Below are 23,391 nucleotides of genomic sequence, written 5' to 3'. Positions count from 1 at the left end.
TTCACTGGGCAGTGGGTGGGAGAGATAAAGATCCCTATTTAAAAAAGCTTTGTCTCTCTCGGCGTTTTTGTATCATCGTTGACAGCCGAATGTATCCTGAATACTTTCATATGTAAAACTCAGTGTATGTTTTAAAAATGATTGATAACTTGATCTTCAAATTATTTTAAATTACACAGTTGACATTTATGCATGTATATGTGTGTACATACTTGCTGGATACAAAAGGATGTTATCTTGCATTATATATTATATGCACACTTCATCTACCACAGAGGTGATGTGCTTACACATACATACACGTTGTCATATACATATATTCATCTGCCCTCACAGCAGACAACTATATGTTATGACCTGAAACAGATCTAATAAATATACAAGGCAAGTTAATGATTTTTTTTTTCTTTTTTTTTTCCCCTGCATTTTTTTCCATTTCCCTTCATAAGGTCTTAATTGTCTATTTAATGCATGTGTAATCACTTATTTTTTGTTGTTTCCAAAACGGTTAATGCAGCATGCGTATTGTTATCAGGACAAACGTCTGATGCTCTTTAATTAATATATATTGTTATATCTGTTCTGGTCATATGACTGGTGTTTCTGAAGCATGTCTGATGATAATTTCTTCTTTTCTGCTTAGTATGTATCATTTGGGATATTCCAGAGAGAGACGTGTCTGGGAAGCCAGCCTTTTGCAGTCACTCTCTGCGTCGCGATTACAGCGCCGGGCTATTTGTGTTTCTCCTCATCCTTGTTTCTCTCTGTCTCTCACTCTCTCCAGCTGGTGTAAATGACTGCTGCTGCCTCCCAGAGCAAGATAACCTGCTCAGTCAGCTGGAGCCCCCTGCGGACAGCTGTCTCGCTTTTAGCTGATGGAAAACTGCTACTAACCGCTGAATGGAAGAGCGTGGAGCAGCGACCATACTAGCAGCAGCCGCTACCGCTGCAGCAGCAAGAGCGAGCGAGGACTCTATTGTTCCCTGGTGTTAAACAGTTTTTCCTTTTCAACTGCCATGCACGATAGCGGGAGAGAGGTTTCCAGTCCCCATTTCCCCGTCAAGAAATTGTGAAGAGGGGAAGGCTGTTTGCAGAAGGTTTCGCCGTTGTGCTGCAGGTTTTGGAGGCGGCCGCAGGCTGCTGGAGGCATGGGGTTGAGCGAGGGGAGCGCTGCTTTCTGCCGTGGTCCAGGGGTTTCCACCGTGCCAGCCCGCTGCGTGGGAGTTCTTGTGCTTCTGCTGCTGCTGGGAATCTGGGACGCTGGTGCACAAAGTGAATTTCAAACTTCATCGGTGTATTTGTGGAAGACCGGTAAGTAAGGATGTTATGTTAATGCAGCAGCAGCGTACTTATTATTTGTTGTAAGTAGTAACCTTTTTGTGTGCTTTGTGTACGTGGAGAGAGAAAGTTAAATCTGAATTACTAATGTTTACTTGCAGGATTATAGTAAAAAAAAATAGGTCATCTTCCAGGATTCCGCTAGCCAAGCAAATATGGTAATTAAAAAAACCCACATTTGTGACTCTGTGGCACTGTTACTGGGGTCTCTTATGTATTTTCTGTGTCTTCTGAGGTTTTTCATTTTGTTTACAGCTCTGTGTTGTATGTAAACAGCAAAGGTCAGGGTGTTAGTGCCTGTCCACAATGGGAAGGAACGTTTGTTACAATTGGAGTCAGCAACATTAACAGCACGCTAAAAATATTGACATTTCACAAAGAAAGATGTAATTCAGCATGTCTAATCCTGGTGCTCTGTGCTGACACGTAATATATTCAGCATGGTAATTGATGGGGAGTTGGGTTTGTTAAATTTAGGTTTGTTGCACAGTATATAGGACACGTGAAGGCTAATGATGGATTAGGTGAAATAATCCAAGTGATGCCAGATCTCATAACCAAAGAGCCAAAGGCAAATAGGCTGTGTGGATTCAGCACCACACTAGACAGATAATTTCCTCTACTTTGATACTAATGAGTTACGTGTCTGTTTTAAAGATTGCGTAGTCATAACAGTGTTACAACCTTAACTTTGCATTAAAAATCAGCATGGAATTTTCCTGTGTCTATTAATGTATTACATTAGTTCAGAACTTTAGCAGGGATGAATATGTGCATTTTAGTTGTCTAATACAGTTTTAGTTCCTATGTAAGTAGAGTCAAAGTCTTCTTTAGGAAATTGTAAAATTTTGAGCAAGTAAATATTTCACATTGGCTTTGGCAGTTGGCTTTCTTCCCTGTCTGTTGCCAGGAATAAAACAATCCAAAAAGTAGTAGATTTGTTTAAAAATTGCTTTTCTATTAAAGGATAACATAATAGTAAGAAAGTGAAAATTAATCATTTGTCTGAAAAACAACTTTGAGAAGACAGTCTCCTTCCTGGATGGAGGGCCCCAACCTTCTGCCACAGAAGCAGATCAATTTACAATTACAGTGATATCCTGAATTTTTTAAGAGGCTCCATCCATCCAGCAGCTCAGGGAGGAGATTAAAAGGAAATTCATTTAAACAAGAAGACAAGCTTTCCAATAACGCTAGAAAGAGAAATCTGAAGCAGGGAAAATCCTTTGTAACTTTCACTTCCGACTGAAAGATGGGTTGCACAGTGGCAGTGACCCATTTTTTTCTTTTGAACCATTGATGAATTCAAAACATAGTTTTCAGTTCCATTACAGATCTGTAAATGTTTAGCACATGTTTAAAAAGAGATAAAATACATGCACAGGTTTATGCAAAAGCATGGTACTAATACAGCATTTTCATAAAGCATTTTACATTTACCCTAAGTTGCTAAGTGTCAGTAGAATAAACTCTCCAGCTTTTGTTTATGTCTCAGTTTAGCAGATTGTATTTAAAAATGTTAAAATAGTAACATAGGTTGAGAATAGAAACAACTGTAGTTAATTAATACTTATGAACATGCACTGTCAATTTGCTATGGACTTAACTCTGCTACTTGCATATAGTACATGTGCTCTCAAGTCATGTCAGTTAAACCAGCTAGAAGGAAACTGGGTGGCTTTTGTTTTCTCCTCCTCTTCTCCTTTCCTGGCAAAGACTGCTCTTAAGGAACTTTTGTTTAGAGCAGGTATAATCTAATTACATTGCCTGATGAGCTAGTTCTTGCCTTCAGCTTTTCTTCCGTGACCTCTCTCTTCTGTCTTGCCTGCAATAAGGAATAGGATGAGCATATTCACTGTACAGTTTTTGAGATAATAACATCAATGATTTGATGATAATATGAAAAACAAGTCAGAGTGGCTTTTTTCAAACAAAGAATGGCAAGATTCAGTGCATCTGTTTGGCTTCTAATTAAATCTTCACACTCCTTTCCTTAGCTGTTTGTTGAGTTTTGTGGGTTATCCCCCTCCTCTTTGTGGGAAGTCCTAGGAAGTGAACTAGGAGAACTGCTGGTCAGTGATCTGAGGAGATATCTAGTACAGGGTGTATAAAGTTCAGCTAAAGTATTAGAGGGAGTAATAAAACTGAACAGTAGTGAGCTCATGCAACTCGGATAGTATTTTGCTTTTCCTTCTGTGAAGGAAGCATAGGTCAGGGGAATATATGGCTAAGACTGTGTCTTAGGAAATCAGCTTGATTATATGCCTTTTGGGACCTGTTATGTCCATTTTTTGGAGAAACATGCTATTTTTGTACTGAATATAGTCTAGCATCAGCTTTTGTAAGTGCTGTTCCTGACTTGCGTGTGTCTAGTTTTTATTTCTAAAGATTTTTGAAATAATGTCTTGGTGTATTCTACTCCATGTCTTCTTTACTGGTTTACTGCATTGTGTTTTCTTAAGGATTCCCTCGACAGTAATGTGCAGGGGTTATGAGGTTTGAGTTGGGACATTTTTTCTCTTATAAAATAACAATTGTGGTAGCTGGCAGTTTCTTTTTGCTTTTTTCCTTGTTTGTTTTTGAGAGCTTGGTGTTTTATTTTGTGGGGTTTGGTTTTTTTTTTGTTGTTGTTTTGGGAGAGAGGGGGGCATTGTAATTCAAATTTCAACTATTTACTCTCTACCTATGAAAACCTCTCAGGAGCCATGATTTTCCTGTTTTACCATCCTCCTGTCTATTACCATAAAAATCTGAGGTGTTTCTAATACTCAGGTTAACCATTTTGGGGTTTAATCATCTTTGATTCAGCATGAACAATATTGTGAACAACCTGCCTTGGCCAGGGAAGTTGGCTGAATGATCTCCAGAGGTCCCTTCTAATCTCCACCATCCTGTGATATGGATGCCATCATTAAGTAATTTCTACTTCTCTGACTGAAACTGCTTTGAAGTTTTGGCTTTTGTAACTTTTTTTTGTCTCCTGTGAGAATGGATATTTGCTTTTGCATATTTATGCTGCAATTATGGTATGTTGAGTGGACTTTCAATGTTTTGAATGATATTTAGATTAACATAGTTGATGATAGTTACTAGTCTTTAAACTAAGTGTCTTGCCAAATGTTCTCATTCCATACCATGCAGACTTGGTGTGTGCCTTTTTTTCAGACACAAATGCAGCTGGTTGATTTTGTATGGTCACTGTCAGAGCCACCTGGTTTCTCTAACATAAACTAAAGCAAGGTCTTCGTCTGTGCAGAATACCTGCCTCTCCACAGCAGAGTGATGAAACAGCTAGATTCCCAGCGCTGAGTCACTGTGTCTCCCTGCTTGATGGTTGAGGTAGAGATCAGCAGTTTTTTACAAATCATAGAACAGAAGTTGTGGTATTCAGGGGTGGTGATTCCACTGATATGAGGTGGGAACACACTGCAGAACACTGGACTTTTGAAATGGGAAGAATTTTGAATGACCTGTTTTGTTCATCGGTCATTGCCCTTCCCTGAGTCTACTGGTTTCATTTACGATGAATAGTTGCTTAGTTCAGCTTCTACACTGCTACGTTGAACTTCTGTGAGTTCTTGAAATTTTTTAGATTTCATTTATGTTCTACCTTAACTATTAGGAAGCCTTATTGAATTGTTTCTATATACGCACACACAAAAATATAAAAATTTTATGTGCCACAACTCAGTAAAAACTGCTTGTATGTTAGTTTTAGTTAAACAGTAGTGTCCAGTTTCTTTTTTATTAAAGTGAAATTTTCATATTCAAGAACAACTTACAGTCTTGTTTATACTACCCACCATAAGCTAAGATTTTGATGTACCTGTAAATTTTACAGTGAATAAAGCGAGGAGTGCTGATTCCTAAATAAAGACTGCCATACAGTTATTGTTATTCCAGAATAAGAAGATGCATGTTTTTCTTGGTTTGTCATTTCATGATGCAGGCCACATATATACCATTTCTGTACACAACTGACTAAGCATAGGCATTTCTTGCCACATCAGAACTCTCCTTTACTTCTTTCTAACCTGTGCTTCATTTGTTTTTGTTAAATCAACCGACATGGTGATCTGTGATGTGCTGTCAGTGTTGAGCGTAATGCCTGTCTACAGTTGCTAATATAATTACTGAAGAGCTGCACAAAATCAGTAAGGTTCGATCACATTGTAAAATTGCTTCTTCTGACAGTTTGAACTAATGCAAGTTATACTCTTGAAGTGGAAGATGCAGCATTGGATTGATACCTCTGGAAAGAAAAATGATCATAAGATAAAATCTGGGAGGCAGTACCTTTACCATCATTTTCTGTTTTAAAGACTATTGATCAGATCTTAGGTAGTATAGTTTGGTATAGCTCTGCAGAATTATTTGAGCTATCTGCAGTTGTGTGACACCACAACTTGGTCTTTTGCATAACAGTTGCAGTTGGATATTTTCCCTTTCTTTCTAACAAAGGCAGAACTTGAAATATACTTTCTGTAGGTAACAGGGCCTTTTTAAAATTAAAGGGAAAAAGTCTTTTCCTGAAGAGTACACTTAAATATCTATATTTTATGCCTACCTTGTGTCTCAGTATGTGAGAATTGGTCCTTAGATAATAACTTGCTCAACGTTTGAGGCAGTGGAGAATCAGAGGAAAGGCGATAATGTGGATGTAGGAAACATACAGAAGATCACACGTACTCTTGGGGCAGTGGAGGCCCTGAGTGAAATCTGTATGCCAAGTGGTTTCCAGCAACACTGGAGGGGTGTTGCAAGCTCTGCAGCCCAAGAGCTTTCATTAACCTCTTTCTGAACTTTTTCAGGCAGCAATACCTCTCCTTGATTCTTCCTTGTTCCATCCTCTTGGGAAAAGGGCTGCATGAGGGCCTTCTACTTCACCTGAAGAGTCTATGAACAAATTTTTCTGTTGTTTCAAGGTGTTGCTGTATGATCTTTTACCCACATCATGTTTCTTTATTACTTCTTAAGAACCTGGGTCTCAAAACCTCTTTTTTAACCTCTTAGTTTCCCGCTTGCCCACAAAGTAGAACAAACAGAATCTCTGTACCATCATGCATCTTTTTCAGGTTTTACAGTTTTACACGTTCCAAGGCGCAGCTGTATTTTAAAAAGAGTTTGGTGCCACAAGTGGAATTGGAGAGAGGAGGGTTTCTAACACTTTGTCTGAAATTCCTTGTCTAACACTTTTGGTGGCTAATAAACATAAAATCTGCCTATTTTATTTTCTCTACATATATCCCTAGGCCTGTCCTTATTTTCACAGGACTGAGTGTTCCTATCTCGTATTAATGCCTAAGGGGAGCAGAAGTCCTTCCTAGGACTGGCAGTCCAACAGGCATTTCAAAGTGTAGCTAAATACACACTGACAGGAATGATCACAAGGGAAGAGAGAAAGAGGAAAAAAAATCACTTAACCATCCCCCTGATTAAAGCACTTACCTTTCAAGGGTTGTGTCAGCTTGTTTGTTGAAGCTGTTCCATCATACAGCAGAAAATTCTCCATTTGTTTCAGTATTATTATTTTTTTCCAAAACCAGAGTAAAGAATTTCTGCAGTAATCACAGCTTGAGACTAGAGACAGATAAACCTATGTCAGTAAATAGAAAAGTCCCAATTTTAAAGAGATTATGAAGAAGTGATCTGAAGAGGCGTATTAGATGCGAAGACCTAGGGAAAATACTAAATGAGAAAAGATGTTTTAACTTGAAGCCTGACTGGAGGGGAATTCACATGTGATGATGAAAGAGGGCAACGAGGACCTCTTCAAGGGGAAAATAAAGCTCTAGTTATGGTGTGGTAAACTTGAGCGGGTACCTACACATCATTGAGGAAGGGGAGAGAGAGAGAGAGGTCAAGGTTTTTGAACTGTCAGTGTAAAAGGTGTTTTTCAGGGTTAAGCTTTTTGATTCTCAGGTCTTCAATCGCAGAATAAGATAAAAGGAATATTAGTAAAAGCTGCATTTCATCCGCTTTTCCAAGAATAACATTTATTCAAGCAAAATATGCTAAAGATGCTTTACTGTTACCTCACTGATTTAAAATCTAAGTGATCCTCCAGGACTGAACATGGTTAAGTGTTGGTTGCGTATGGTCTGCATAAATTCATATTAATCGGAGTTAGAATTTATCATTTCTATTGCATCTAAGCAACCACACTGTTTACTGCCTGTCTCCCAGTTAAATCTGACTTTTATGTAGTCAAATGAGGCTTGTCTATCTATGACTTGAATAAAGATATTAATTTTCATTAAGCATGTTCATCACTCTTGCTATTTGCCCTCATTTATAAAATATCCTTTCAGATTTTTTGTTCAACAGAAATTGTGCAAGACAAGTATTAAGACTTTGATTAGTGCAAAAGGTTTTTAGTGCAGCCTGACAACTAAACATTTGGCAGAGATGCAGAAAATGGTTACTTTAAGGAAATTATTTATAAATGTTTTTTGAGTAATCTGTCCTTATTTAACAGAATCAGAGTAAATATTTAAATGTTTGGAGAAAAATTTTATGCTGCTGAAATTCTTTCTTACGCAGTTACTTTGCCATATCTGAAATAGGAAAATAGAAAAAAGTGTGGCTGATATTATAAGCCTCTAGTTAACATAAAGAAGTAATATACTCTGGGCTAATGGTTGACTTCACTTGTAGGATAGCATTTTGAAGCTGTCAGAAAAGTGGAAAATCGTAGTTGATCGTGTTGTACTGGTAGCTGAGAATGTCTGGATTGTTTTTAGCAAGCGCCCTGGAGTGCTTATGCTAACTGGATCAGCTGAATCCCTCGGTTTATAGGGATGCTGGAATAAGAGAATACCTCAAAAGTTATAGGTTGTTTGTTGTGTTGTTTTTTGTTTTTCGTTTTTTGTTTTTTTTTTCTGTAGGCTGGCTGCTCCAATGCTGGATTAATTCAGTTTGTTAATATCTTATAGACAAGGTTTTAGCTTTATAGTTCCAGTTCCACTTGATGTTGAATCTGTCTTTTGTTGTGTTCATCCACTCAGTTGTTCGGATGTCAGAAGCGTGTATCTTTTAACATAATAACTCCAGATTTAATAGAAAGTCTGATTCCCATAATGTAAAGGCTGTTATTCTCAAAGACAAGTAGTAATCTGTATTTTGAGGTGATATTTGCCATGGTATAAATTAAATTGCACATTAAACTACGTACTTCAGGTGAGAAAGTAATTTCTGGGGTTTAGGACACTACATTTATTTATTGTGTTTATTGAAGGTCCTTTGCTGCATTCACAACTTTCTTTTTGTCTTTTCTTGTATTCCTCTCTGATCTGTTTTCTGTCCACAAACATCGCCTCTCTGTGTAACAGGGCTGGGTGACCCTTCTCTGGATGTATGTCCAGTCAAAAATCTCTGTTCCTGTTTCTTAAACTAGCAAAGCTGAAAAAAAGTGGTGGATTCCTTAGGTGGAAATTGAGATGGATGGAAGTTGAATATCTGGTTGTTTGGTGTGAAGCCTCAGAGGAGGCAATGTACTGGCAGAGCCTACAGTTGGAGACAGCAGTAGCATTGACTAGGAATTTTATTTATGATTTCTTTATTTTTATGTCTATTTCTCTCTAGTGAGGCAGTAAAAATTTATGGAGTTACTAAAATAATAGAAGAATTAGATGAGGGAAACATCTAGAAACCCTAAAAACATCACATTAATTGGTAAAAGGTTTCCCAAATGATCACAATTAAAATAACAGTGTTATACTGGATATTAAATCTCAGTCAAACAAAAGTTAATGTAAGCAGTTTTGCTACCACTAGCACAAATTAATCTCGCCTAGAAATCCCATTATTTACCATTTTTGTATGGATGCTGTACAGTGTTAAACATATCAGTGTCTGGGATTTCACACAAAACACAACAGACATTTATTGTAGCAATCAACATGTTCTTAGCATTAATTAGCACTGTGCATTTTGGTTCAGATGACATTCTGGAAGTCGTCAGTAGACCACAGGAGCTGTTTTTTCGAATTCACTTTCTGTATTTTGTGAGCATTGCCAAGGTTGTTTTGATGTTTTTATGTCTGTGGAATAGAGAAGGAAAATCTGGTGTGTTTGATAGTTTCAGGGAAAGAGTGACGCTGGATACAGCCCTTATCGACTGGCCCACGTGGAGGTTCCTTGTGTGATCCCTTGTGAATGGCGTTGCTGGAAACACAGCAAGCTTTCAAATGTCCAAACACTGGTAAAAGTGTTCTATAGGCATTGAGAGAGAGATAAGTAACTGTTTTTTATAGACTGTTTATATTGCATACAGCAAGTTTGAGTATATGAATTGGAAATGTTTTCTGGTGTAATGAGACATACTTAAACATTTTAAAGATTGATGACATCTGCTAATCCAATAAGAAATTTCTTAATGAGGTACGTTATTACTTTCTACCTCCTGTATTATGCAAAATGAAATGTTTATATTAGTAAACAATAATGTAACTCTCCCTATGTGTACTGGGGAATAGCTTTTTAACCACTAAGCCATTAAAGAAATAAAGAATAGAACAGAGAGAGATTGTTTTATAATGGCTTGTGTTTGTACAGTGCCTAGCACAAGTGAATTCTCTTCAATTGCTGATGTTCCTATGTACCACAGCTTTACACAAAATGACATAATTAAGACTTGTTAAAGATGCTGTTTACAAAGATACATTATTAACATTCTAAAAGAACATTCAAATAATTTCAAGTGCCAAAAATAGTTTAAATGGCTGATATGACGATGCCGTACTAGAGGATAATAGAGGAGAAAATTATTTTCATAAACAGTGTTACGAAAAACCTTAGAAGCAGGGTTGTCTGTGTAATAGTTCCAAAATGGGTTGTTGGAAGAAAGTGTCTTCAGTAGTAAGAGGAATGTTTTTAAATGTTACTTAGCATTTCCACATTCACAGATTTGGCAGTCATCCCTTCTTCTACTTACATGTAGCAAAACTCTTGTTTTGAATTTGTATGAATGTGCTTGATTATCCTAAAAGATCACTTCGTTATGTAAAGTTTTGCTTGTTTAGCAGTTTTCCACTGACTGGTTGAATCAAGTGTACATTGCGATGAATTTTGTCCTGGTTTGTTTTGCTTTACTTTATTTGCTTGTGATTTTTGGTAAAAGTAATGCCCTGCCTAGGGGAAGAGGTGGAGGAAGAGGTTAAAAGCTATTACAGTAAGACTTGCACAAGGGAACATCAAACCTAACAAAAAACCGCCACTATTATAAGCCAGTAGAGAGGCTGGATCTTGAATCTGGTCTCAGATGTGCAAGTGCTTTGTAGTGGTGACACTGGTAATTGGTTTCCTCTTCTGTAAAGTGATGTTTATGGGAGTATAGTTTTCTGTAGGTCTCTGCAAAACCAAAACAGAAGAAACTCGGAGACTAGTGATTTTTGGTGTAGTTATCATACAATTCCCAAGAAACCAACTCTGTAGCACACTTGTAGTATCTGCCATATGCAAGCAAAAATGAATGTAATGGAAGAGATTAGGACCTTTGGGAAATACAAAGCAAGAAAGAAGTTAACATGAGTGGAGAATACAAACATGAAAAGCATGGGGCAAGCAACCAGCAGCTATTTTCTGTTGAATACAAATATTTAAAATAGATTGTGAAATTGAAAAACTCATGGAGCTGAGAGAAGGTGCCAACTGCTGTATGAACAGATACGGATTTTTTTTAAACTAATATTTTCTAATGAATCTGACTGCAAGCTGTTTTCATACATTTCCAACAATACCTATACCTGTGTGTGCGTGCCTGCATGTGTGATATACATGTGATGGTATGAAAAAATTAATGAACAACACTGTATGGATCCAATGGCACTATGTTAAAAGACGTATAACAGTAAGTTACCTACGTCTACAGTGTCTGACTAAAACAGTAGCATAGCTTGAATTTGTGGTCACATCTAATAACAGAAGTGTGGTTTTTTTTTTTTTATATACCATTAACTTATTTTAAGAAATTCCACCTTCACTGCTACTGCTTAGCTTGCTGTTTTTTAAGAGGCATACTTTGAAGGCTGTCATTGAAACCACTTTTTTTTTTTTGTAACCCTAAATGAAATTCACAGTTAGCATTGCTTTTTAAACAGCAGCATTGGAAAGATCAGCTCTTTCCTGTAAGACATACTTGGTGCCATGCAGAAGATAATGAAAGGAAGAGGAGGGAGAGTGATAAAGTGACTGAGCGTGCGAGGAAGATTTGTAGTCTTTAACTTGATGTGGATGAATGACTTGTGGCTCTCTGTATTTCAACTTGATATATGAATGTCAACATCTTGGGAATAGTTTGGGTACCTGAACCAGAAAGCTAGGAAGTTCAGATTGTTTTCTATACTGTACTTCCATGTCTTTGTAGGGAGCTGCAGGAGAAGTCTATAGGCTGTACTGCACAAAAGTGAGTTCTCTGAACCTCTGCAAAGTGCATACCATGACGGATTTGTGTAGATGATTTACATATTTACTAGTGATAAATATTTCATTTTTCCCCTCTGTGTTTAATATGCTTTAAAAGCTTTATGGAATAAATCACGATGATGAGTATATGTACTGATTATAATTGAGTCTTGGTTCTTTTGCCATAGTACACATTTAAGCTATTTTATCAGATGTACTACCAATTATATGTTATGGAAGTAACTCTAAATTTATGATTTTGTTACATGGATATAAGTCAACTTGTTTTTTGAGATAGTGTCATTTTTTGTCTTATCCTAACTCTGCAAGAAGTTCATTTCATTGCTCAAAAATACTGAATTTTCAGGTTACAGTGCTTCATAGTTTCTCCTGAACAGTGTGCTGCTTAGTTTCTCTCTTGACACAAAAGTAATAGTCTTTAGAGATCAGAGTGCAAAAACAAAAGCTAAAATTAAGCAGTAAAGATTTTACTTTTGGGATGCAGAAGTAGGTTTTCCAAAATAGGTAGGGTTTTTTGAAGCCTTGTATATATAAAGGGACATTGCTTATTAGAAATGAAGTAACGATTCAGTGAACAAAAAATTACTGCCATGCAAACAGAAACAATGTATCTCAAAATAACAACATTTGTTGCTTACATAATGCCTTCATCACTCTCATTTAAGAAATAGACTATACGTGTGTTCATATGGATGGGAAATCTTTCATGTTTTTATTAGACTAGAAACAGATGAAATGGTGAACCTGTGTCTCAGAGTGAATTGCATATACTGTTCATATATAGGTGCTAATTTGAGTGTAAGCCACTGTAAGAAAGATGATAGTACATGAATTGCTTCTGAAGTAACTTACGTATCTCTTACAAAATTGTATATACATCTTCTGAACTAACAACCTGCTGTTTTAGTAAATTAAAGGTAATCTTCAATATATGCCCATACCTTTCTAAAGATATTGTTTTCTCAGCAAGCAAAACACTGTTTTACTTGTTGAGAAAACACAGAAAGTTTATTTTTATTATACTATGAATGGAATCCAATGTGTATATAATCCCCTGAGAGCGATTAGTAGCACTCCTAGAGGCAGGCATTCATTAACAAAATATGGATTTAAGGAGAACTTGAGATGAAGAAAAGGTGCAACTCAATTAAAGATAAATTATTAAAAGGAAGAGCAAAAAAGAGTTTTCCGTCTTGTGATGCCTATATCAGTTGCTACTACAATTCAGTTTTTCAATTTATTTTCAATTTAAAACATTCATCAACTTTTATGTAAATGTTACCGGAGAGGGTTATTTTGGAAAAGAAAGACAAAACTTATTAAGAAGCCATAAAACAAATCTACCCTGCTTTCTGTATAATCAATCAGATAATATATTGGCTTTTTGTTAACTTTTTTTTTATATTAAAGTATTTAAAAAGAAACAAGTTATCATTGGCTAAGGCTTACTAAATCTTCAGAATGTTATCGAAGTAGTTTAACCTAGACAGGGAAAACAGATTAAAGAATAGCACATGTGGAAAAACAAACAAACAAACAAAAAAAACCCAACAAAAAACACCCCTCTCAAAACTCACCACCAAAACCCAGACATAAAAATTGGAGCGTAGAACATCAAAGATAGCATGGCAAATTGAAAAAGAAAAATTTGTATCACTTATAAAAATTATTTATGTCACTTCACCTGTGTCTGGAGCTGACAAGCAGAGGGTTCATCTAATTTGCCACAGTTGGTTACAAACGAGGAGTCCATTTGAAGTAGTACTGTTGCTTTTGGTCTTGAATTTTTAAAGTAAACATGGAGAAGGCTCCCTGAAGATAGAAATTCATTAAGAAAGCCAAAGGCTTTTTGGAGAATACGTTCTGTTCAGAGTGGTTTTTTGTTCCCCACTTTGTATGTCTCAGAGCACACTGCAGCTTCTAATGAAAAAATAATGCAGTTCATTAATCTGGAAAAACTTCTGAAAGTAGCTACATTCTCACAATACTCTGGGAATTAGTTTGAACATAATTGGTTGAATGTCAATATTAAAAAGCACTCTAATGAAAAAGGAAATGCTGAAACTATGGTAGTTTGCTGCTTCTGATGAAAAATGTAATGAGGCTGAATAATTACCCATTCTCTCTTGTTTCTTCCCAATCTGCCATGTCTTTTCCAAGCTCTGCTTTACATTTATTGTAAATATTTTTAAGCAGTACGATTTCTGTCACTGTAATTGAAAGACTATCCCGTTGTCTGTGTCGCACTATTTTATAGCTAGTTTGCCTTTTTCTGTAATCCTTTTTCCCTTCATGACTAGATTACTCAAGAAGAGTATTTGTCAGTTGTCATGCCCCTCAGCTATCACTTAGCTCAACTGTGCTTAGTGAACTCTAATCTTTCTTGATAAATCAACCTATTAGTGTTGTGCCAAGCAGCACAGTATTTGCCATTTACATAACGGTTACTCTAGTTGGTTTAATGTGACTTTTATCTTCTAACTTCAGGTTGAGAATTACTTCCTTCTGAGATGTGATCATTGCCCAAATACATATACTCTTCAGCTACTGAGTTGACTGTTAATCACTTTATTTGATAAAGTTATGAAGCACATGGAAGTTGATATTTTTTGTGGGGAACCTATTTTAAGGAAATAAACACCCAAACCAAAACAACACACACATACACAAACTTAAAAACCACAAAACCACATTACTCCAGTGAGATTCTTCTGATAACTAAGTTGCCACGGAGTGATATCGTATCAGTTTGATATGATGAGTAGTGTTTTCTTAAATGTTTTAAGTTCTAGATGCAGTACAGATAGTCAGATGAGAAATGAAGCAGACTAGTTCTTTAAAACACAGTAAGTTTTAAAACTCCTATATATACAGGAGTTTTAATGAATTTTCAAATCTATCATCTATATTTTTTTTTCTCTTTGCTTTTTTGATAGAGATGAGTTTTTAGGTCACTATGTCAGTTTCTCTTATGACTTGTATTAGCTCTTCCATATCCTACCCCTTTTCTTTCTCAGTGGGCTAATGGACACTGTATGAGATATTTGTCCCCCTGACCTGTTAGCTGCTGGTTCAGTAACTGCTCAGTATTCTGGAGAAGAAACATGTGCTCTTACTGCCATAGGCCCCTACCTGCAACAGGAAATAGTGGTTCACCTTTCCATGATGTTGTATTAATGCACTTCCAAAGAGAAAAGTGAGACACACAAAGACAGTCTTATTTATCTCATGCTGTCATCATCTAAACATTTTTATCAAAGATGAATTGAAATTAGAAGACAAAGCCTGAACTGTTTTGATGTTTCGTTAATGATATCCTAGATCTGTAAGTTATATCAGTCACACGGCGATGGTGATGCAAAACTTGATTTTAATATTCAGCTGCATTCCACAGAGACACTTGGTGCTTCAGAAGACATTTGCTGCTGTTTCTTTAGAGCCTGCGGCCTTGAAGATGACCTGGAAAGGCAGATTAGGAAATTGATAAAGCCATAGGTGGCTTGCTGTCCTCTACTTCCCAGGCTACGAGCCACCTTGTCACATGTAGTGTTCATGATATCATCAAATATGTGACATTAAGAGATCACACCTTTTCCTCACTTTGTAAGAAGGTGCGATACTTTTAGTGTAAGCTTATTAAGCAAAATAGGACACATATCTACACAGTCTCTTAACACGAATTTAACAGGAATATTTTTTTTCCTGATTCCATTTTATTTAATAATTCTGGGGATTTTCCCTTTTTATCATGGTCAAGCAACAAATCTGAATCTTTCTAGCATGATGTTTAGTGTTGCATGATGTGTTCTCTCATTATACAGATCGTAATAACTGTATTTCTGTTGGATTTTTCTGTTGAGAAAGTAAAATTTCTGAGTCCAGCCTTATATGCATTTAGCTCCTGCAACTTTCATGTCATGACTCAAGGTAACACTTCAACAAGTGCTCGACATCAATTCTGAAACATAAGAATTAGCAGGTAGAAAAGCCAACAGTGTTTTGCCCCAACATAATTTTTAGGTGTTTATAGAGAAGACAGTTAAACTAGTGTTTTGTTTTTTATTATTATTTTAACTAGAAAATGAAGGCTTGAGATGAAAAATATGTAAATGCAGCTTCCTGTTTGTTGGATAACAAAAGTTTCTAGATGTTTTTTTGCCATTTTAATTTATATTTTGTGCTAAAAAAATCGTCTTTCTTCTTTAATATGTTTTTTGTAGTATCACTTTCTTCTTAAAAATATTAAACTTTGTGCAGCTCAGTACACTGAGATTTCCTTTGGTATATCAGTTAAACTTTAATATAGATCACAGTGATGGGACTTTTCCCATCATGGAAGCATCCTTAACCTTTTAGTCCTTCCTGTGTCATTGGAATTACACCTAACAGTGAGAGTGGCCTGTAGAGCAGCTTTCCAGAAGCTCATGAACTTTCGTTTTCTTTTCTGTTTAATTTAAAGGAATTTATCTAAGTTGCCTTCATTGATACAATATACATTCAAACAAAATGCCCAGTACTGATTAACTGGTGTTTAACTAGTCATGTTAAAGCCTGCTTAAAAAAAAAAAAAAAAAGGTATAAGGTATAAAATGTGTGTCTTGATCTTATTTTCTTTTCAGGAGATTCTTAGCTATTAGGTAGATTAGCCTTTATGCTTTAGTTAAGAAATAAGACCTAACCCTTGAATTAAAAGACGTGGGAAGGAGATGACAAAATGAATCTAGGTGGCACTTTGTTTCCTCTTGTTTTGGAAGAATTTTTAGAAAAGTTTACTCCTTTATCCTTCAGAAATGTGAGTGCCTGTTAGAATTGATTCTGAGCATGATGTCAATGTGGTTTTGACAAGCAGACTTAGTAAACATACAGATAGATGTGTTTTGGATTAACAAAGGTTGTTTTGGCATCCTTTACTTTTTCAGTTGTAGTGAAGGATGTATTCTTTGGGTGGCAGTTGGGAAGTTTTAATGTAGATTTTTGTTCATTCCTGTAGTTACTATACATTAGTAGTTGCTGGTTCAAGAGCTTATTTAGGAGTTGTTCTGTGTGCCCAAGCCATTTTTGTCTCCTTTTTGCATCTAGCAAGACCATTGTTTTCTATGAAATAGAAGTAATGATAAATGCTACTTATGTAGTTCTTGCCACCTTTGAGGTCCTTTAATTATGTGGGAAAAATAATTTTAAGTTTCAATGCAGTACAGGCAAAAAAGAATTTACTACTTGTGATTGCAAAGAAATCTCCAAGAGTAAAACTTTTCAAATATAATACTTGTCATTTTGGAATCTGCTAGATGAGTACCTGTGGCCTGGATGTTGGCAGCAATTTTGTATTTGAACAAGCTTTTGGTTGCTATTCCATTTTCAAAACAGAGAATGTAATGTATGTTTAGAAATAACTGGTCTCAGGAAGTTTCAAAGCAAGAATATATTGTTTTAAAACCTACTTTAAGGAAAAGCTTTCAAATTGAAATTTACTTCATGGTAGCTTCTTAGGAGAGAAGCAATTCAGTATGATTCCAAGCTTCTGCTTCTCTCTGTCTTGATAATAGTGCATCAATCTTCAATGCTGGTAAAGATACTGAAATTGCTCCTGACAGCATGAAAGCAATGTCCATTTTAATTTTAATGGTCATGCGTGTGCGATGCCTTTTGATGAATTAGTAATCAAGTTGATATTTTTTGATAATTTTGGTTAGTCTTTGTTTTTGTTAAGTTTTAAGATGATTTTATTTTTCCAATTCTTACACAGCTTTTCAGTACAATATAGGAAGCTGAACAGTGTTTCTACTGCAGGGATAGAGGGTTGAGCAAAATATGAAATGAATATATGAGCATTCTTTCAGCTCTCAGACTGCCTGCAGTTTCAACACCGTCCATCTACTCACGGTAGCTAACAAGACATTTTTGTACTTTGTTTACAAACTAGAAATTGAGTAAGGCATTTCTTCCTAGGCCAGTGCAATTAAGAGTTTCTTAGCTTGCAGATTATTACAGTCTATTTTATTATTACCGATGTACTTGTAAAGAACACTTTTCACCAGCATGGCCTGATGCTTCTGTGTTTTAGAATATTCTTAAACACTTTGTTGTGATTAAGTAGCCTCTTGGAAATACCTATATTGTTATACTGATGCTATAGTATTACTTAGTGTAGTTTTCATTGCTGAAAGGTCTTTGCTGTCTGTTTTTCAGTGTCAGGATATGTGACATCCTAACAGATTATTGTGACTTAGCAGATGGCCTTAGACTTGATCTTTAATCAGTAAACTCAAACTCCAAACCTTCAGTTTATCTGTTTCATTCTTAGCTATGGACTAATAGTGGGACAGATGGATTTACTCTGCTGAGAAGCTGCTATATTGAGTGTGCTTTGGAGCAGTAAATGTTTCTGTGAAATACAGCTAGCAACACTATCATCATTTTGGATTGTTGTGCTTCAGTTTTAATGTAATTTAAAATCCTCTTTTATGAAAAAGACAATTTTATTCCACTTGTTATGAAAAGCCCTTTACAATTTTCAAGGGAAGCTCAACTAATTTCTAGTTAACCTTGTGTAAGAAAAGGTGAGTAGCTGAGAGCAAATAAGGATACAGAAATCTTCTTTATTTTGCTTTAAATGTATGGAGATTCTTTCATGTGGGTTTTCAGCTTAGTTACCTGTTGTACAGTATTTTTATTGCTTGTAACTAACTATCTATATGAACACTTGAAACAAACTGTGAAAATACATTATTGAAAATTGTTGACAATATCACAAACTAATATTTTAAAAAATAATTTGTTTATATATACTAAATTCTTAACTGCAAGAGATTTGTTGCATTTTGGCCTCCTCTCCCTCCTCTCCCTCCTCTCCCTCCTCTCCCTCCTCTCCCTCCTCTCCCTCCTCTCCCTCCTCTCCCTCCTCTCCCCTCTCTCCCTCCTCTCCCTCCTCTCCCTCCTCTCCCTCCTCTCCCTCCTCTCCCTCCTCTCCCTCCTCTCCCTCCTCTCCCTCCTCTCCCTCCTCTCCCTCCTCTCCCTCCTCTCCCTCCTCTCCCTCCTCTCCCTCCTCTCCCTCCTCTTTTCGTATATGTTAAAGCTGCCAATACAGTGGCAGGTTATAAGTGAAACCCACGGTACTATTAATAGTGCTTATCAGCATGTTGTTTTCATACATGTTCTCTTTGTGTCAGGGAAAGAGTACTCTGCCATTAATTCAGTGGGTTTGGTGACAGGGTTTTATAACTGCATTTCTGAATATGGAGATTAAAAAAAACCCACGTCAATTAAGTGATTCTAAAAGTCATCTTAAATTTACATGAGCCTTTCTTATTTTAGGCAACTTTCCCTAAACATGGTAAATCATTTTGCTTTGCTTAAATGTGACCATCAAATGGTATAGTTAGACTTTAATATCATAGGTGAGAGGTCATGCTAGGAATAAAGCTAAATAATTTAGAGCAAAGTACACTAATTATTGGTGATGGAGTGGACTAATTATTAGTAATGGTTGGATTTCAACTTCAATTTTCTTCCCCTTAAGTATGGTATTTTGGATATTCAGCATTTTGAACTGCATTAGAAAAATACGCCATATGGTATTGCTTGTCTTTCCTGATTGGATGTAACACCAGCTGTTACTCTGCAGATTCCTGAGTAGACAGTCTAGATTTCATCTGTAAATGCTCAGGCATTCACTTTCATATTTGTTTTCAGAGTAGATTTTCTGAAAATTAGATTATGATTTATTTGAAAATAGGAAAGAGATCTAGATACGGATATTGTTTAAAAGTAAGTGTAATTTCAGTTAGCTGTTTGAAATTTTACTTGCAAAATAAAAGCACAGCATGGTGTGTTTTTTTTTGTAATGTGTAGACCTTGCTTTTATTTTGCAAGGTTGCATGTGTAGGAGTAATTAATTGTATTTCTTTAGAAAAAATTCAAATAAATAACTTTCTTCATGGAGTCATTTTACATGTATCATGTTTCCTTTTAATATAAATGACTAAATTGTATAAACATTTGATGCTTGAACTCTTCACGTTTGTGGGGATTTTTAGAGTTACTGAACTACTTTAATTTCATTAAAATAATGAAATAATTCTTTTTCAACAATATAAAAACTTGCTTATGGTAAAATCTAAAAGACTTTTCTTGACACTTGCAAATTTAGTAGTAACTGGATCAAAATAATTATGAAATTGTTTTCTGTATCAGAGATCAGATAGCAGTCATATTTATTTATTTAAAATTTCTATTAAATACTACTTCTATTGCATCTTGCTCGTTGTGAAAGCAGAGTCAGCAGAACTGACTGGAGCACTGCAAAGAGCAGAGTGTTCCCAAAGTGACCATAAGAGCACCTAAAATCATGTGATGCAGCAGAATTTCAAGCTGAAGATTTTAGCAGGCAGGGTAGTTAAGTCCTCTCACGTATGATGAACGAACATCTTCCTGTTGATTTTCTTTCCTCAGGGTATCACTTCCATTTCCTGTCAGTGGGTTATGTGCAAAGGTTCAATTCCAGTGTTCATGAAAAGAGTTTGTACTCTTAAATTGTAGCATACAGCACAGTGTTTATAGCACTGTGGAAAAGACTATACTATATAGTCCTTGCCCATGGTATAGGGGTCGGTACTGGATGATCTTTAAGGTCCCTTCTGACACAAACCATTTTATGATTCTATAGCATCAGCTTGTTACTGTCTTTATGTACCCTCTCCCTTTCCGCCAAACCAGTGGATGAGAACCTTTGTTCCCTTCAGATGTTTCAGCAGTTGCCTTTGCTGTTGCTGCTTTACAAGGACATGTTGAGTTTCCCAACTTCTCTGCACTCACCATAGAGTGAGTGGAAGGTTTCTAACATTCGTAGTCATTCTAGTTGGACAGGTTATTGATGAAAGCGCTGTTCAGATCTGATTACAATTTAATACAGTACATGGTAGCTGGACTGAATGACCTTTGCTGCAATTGATGTTGGCCTTTCTCCCTGTTAAGTGACCGCTCAATTTATCTAACTTATAGGAAATATTGTGATTGCTGAATAAACTGTCTTGTGCAAAGATATCCACCATTCATCTTGAAAAGGTTGAGTGGGCACTAGTAATCAGAAAAAGGTCAAAGAGCCTGATTTAAGGTTGTTTAAATCTAGTGCTCTTATTCAGACGTAGAAGTACATGATGTGACCAAGTGCCTAACTCCAATATCAGTGAGCCTGGTGAAGGCAAGCCAGTGGTGTAGAAGACTGCTTAAAGAGTGTCACCCAGGCTGTCAGTTTGTAAGTGCTAAACAGAACAAAATAAAACTTTCAAAATTTTGAAGAATTTTCACAGAACACATATGATTATTTAGTTTTATCATAAAGTTGTGTGGGACCTTTAGTATACATGCAATTAATATTTCATAGAATGAGAGACAAATTCTTGTCTTTAGGGAAAATTGGTAGATATTGATCAGTTAAAATGTAATATTTAGATTAATTTATACAAGCTATTTTCTGCTGCTGCAGAACTTCCCGCATTCAGATGGAGTTAACTACCTCTTCTATGCTGAAGCACAAAATGATCTAAGAGAAATGAAGAGCAATTGATCTGCATACTTTTCTTCTTGTATATATATTGATTTAATCCATGAAGATTATTTCCTGTTTGATTATTCTGAATGCTGAAGTGTTTTAGCTGGAGATGATTAACAATGATTTTGTTCTCTCGTGCTTTCACTGTTGACCTAAACGCATTGGTGCGTTACTTGTGGTGTGTGCATACAGAGTGCACAGAAATTTGCTATTTACTGAGAATATTGATTAGACTGTTGCTTGGATTGTTACCACAGATGGTACTTTTTTCGCCATTCTTTATTTATTTCAATCTGACACAATTGGATATATTTATTTATTTATCGTAGATTCTAAGTCTGTTCTCGAGCTCTGTTCTAAATCCTAACCATGGCTATGTGACTTTTGGTGGGTTAGCACAGTGACACTATCATTTAAATAGAGGCAAACATTGTTTCAGAGTTGTATCAGAGACTCATTCTGTCCTAACATGAGAGTATTCACAACTCTTCACTCTAGGCACCCAAGTTAACTGGCTAGTTTCTTTAGAAGTTAGTCTGTTGGAACAGTAACTAGGGATGCTGAATTACTTCATATCATGGAAGTAATCTAATAAGCATTTATTAATTTATTTTGTTTTTAGTTAATTAGACAAAGTTCAGTGTGCATTTCTCATAACATTGATGCACTATTGTAGAGGAGGGCTATACTTACATAGTTTTGAGATTTGAGTGTCCTTTGGATTGTCCTAAATTGACCTGTATGAAATACCCTGCAGGTAGAACTATAGCCACTTAAATTTCTCATCCTTATCTTGGTCAATCCATTATCTTTGGACAGTCTTGGCTCACTGGGGAAGTTCCACTGGACTGGAGGCTGGCGGATGTTACCCCCATTTACAAAAAAGGGCGGAAGGAGGATCTGGGGAACTACAGGCCTGTCAGTTTGACCTCGGTGACGGGCAAAGTCATGGAACAGGTTATCTTGAGTGCTATTAATGAGCACATACAGGTTAACCGGGTGATCAGGCCCAGTCAACATGGGTTTATGAAAGGCAGGTCTTGCCAATCAAACCTGATCACCTTCTGTGATGGGGTGACCTGCCTGGTCGACGAGGGAAGGGCTGTGGATGTAGTTTTCCTTGACCTCAGTAAAGCCTTTGATACAGTTTCTCATAGTGTTCTGGTTGAGAAACTGGTAACTGCTGGCCTGGATAGGCACACCCTCCTTTGGGTTAAAAACTGGCTGGATGGCCGGGCCCAAAGAGTGGTGGTAAATGGGGCTAAATCCGTCTGGAGGCCGGTCACCAGTGGGGTTCCCCAGGGCTCGGTGCTGGGTCCAGTTCTGTTTAACATCTTTATCAATGACCTGGATGAGGGGATTGAATGTACGCTCAGTAAGTTTGCGGATGACACCAAGCTGGGAGGCTGTGTCGATCTGCTCGAGGGTAGGGAGGCCCTTCAGAGGGATTTGAACAGACTGGATCGTTGGGCTGAGGCCAATGGCACGAGCTTTAATAAGGCCAAGTGCAGAGTCCTTCACTTGGGGTATAAAAACCCCAAGCATCACTATGGGCTCGAGGAAGAGTGGCTGGAGAGCTGCCTGGCGGAGAAGGACCTGGGGGTGTTGGTTGACTACTGGCTTGATATGAGCCAGCAGTGTGCCCAGGTGGCCAAAAAGGCCAATGGGATACTGGCGTGTATCAAGAATAGTGTGACCAGCAGGAATAGGGAAGTGATCCTGCCCCTGTACTCGGCACTGGTGAGGCCGCACCTGGAATATTGTGTCCAGTTTTGGGCCCCTCGCTTTAAGAGAGATATTGAGCTCCTGGAGCGAGTCCAAAGAAGGGCGACTAAACTGGTCAAGGGGCTGGAAAATAAAACTTATGAGGAGCGGCTGAGGGAGTTGGGGCTGTTTAGCCTGGAGAAGAGGAGGCTGAGGGGAGACCTGATTACGGCCTACAAATACTTGAGAAGGGATGGTGGGGAGGTGGGGGAAGGGCTCTTTACATTAGTGTTGGGTGATAGAACAAGAGGAAATGGGTATAAGCTTAGTCAGGGGAGATTCAGGTTGGATGTTAGGAAGTATTTCTTCTCTGA

The 23,391-nt window shown here is 36.9% G+C and overlaps 1 protein-coding gene across 1 annotated transcript in view; it reads left to right on the top strand.

Moving 5' to 3' along the window:
• Nucleotides 1–1,148: 1,148 nt before the first annotated feature.
• The window catches only part of THSD7A (thrombospondin type 1 domain containing 7A), a 208,175-nt gene continuing 185,932 nt past the window's right edge, over nucleotides 1,149–23,391 (top strand). The window contains exon 1 of the mRNA XM_086614618.1: nucleotides 1,149–1,311. Coding sequence (XP_086470744.1) covers nucleotides 1,149–1,311 — 163 coding nt within the window. The remainder of the gene's footprint in view (nucleotides 1,312–23,391) is intronic.

Source organism: Tauraco erythrolophus, chromosome 7, assembly GCF_009769465.1.
Source record: "Tauraco erythrolophus isolate bTauEry1 chromosome 7, bTauEry1.pri, whole genome shotgun sequence".
Classification (NCBI taxonomy): Eukaryota; Metazoa; Chordata; class Aves; order Musophagiformes; family Musophagidae; genus Tauraco; species Tauraco erythrolophus.
Note: the sequence above shows the minus strand (reverse complement) of the source record. Positions and strands in the feature narration are given on the sequence as shown.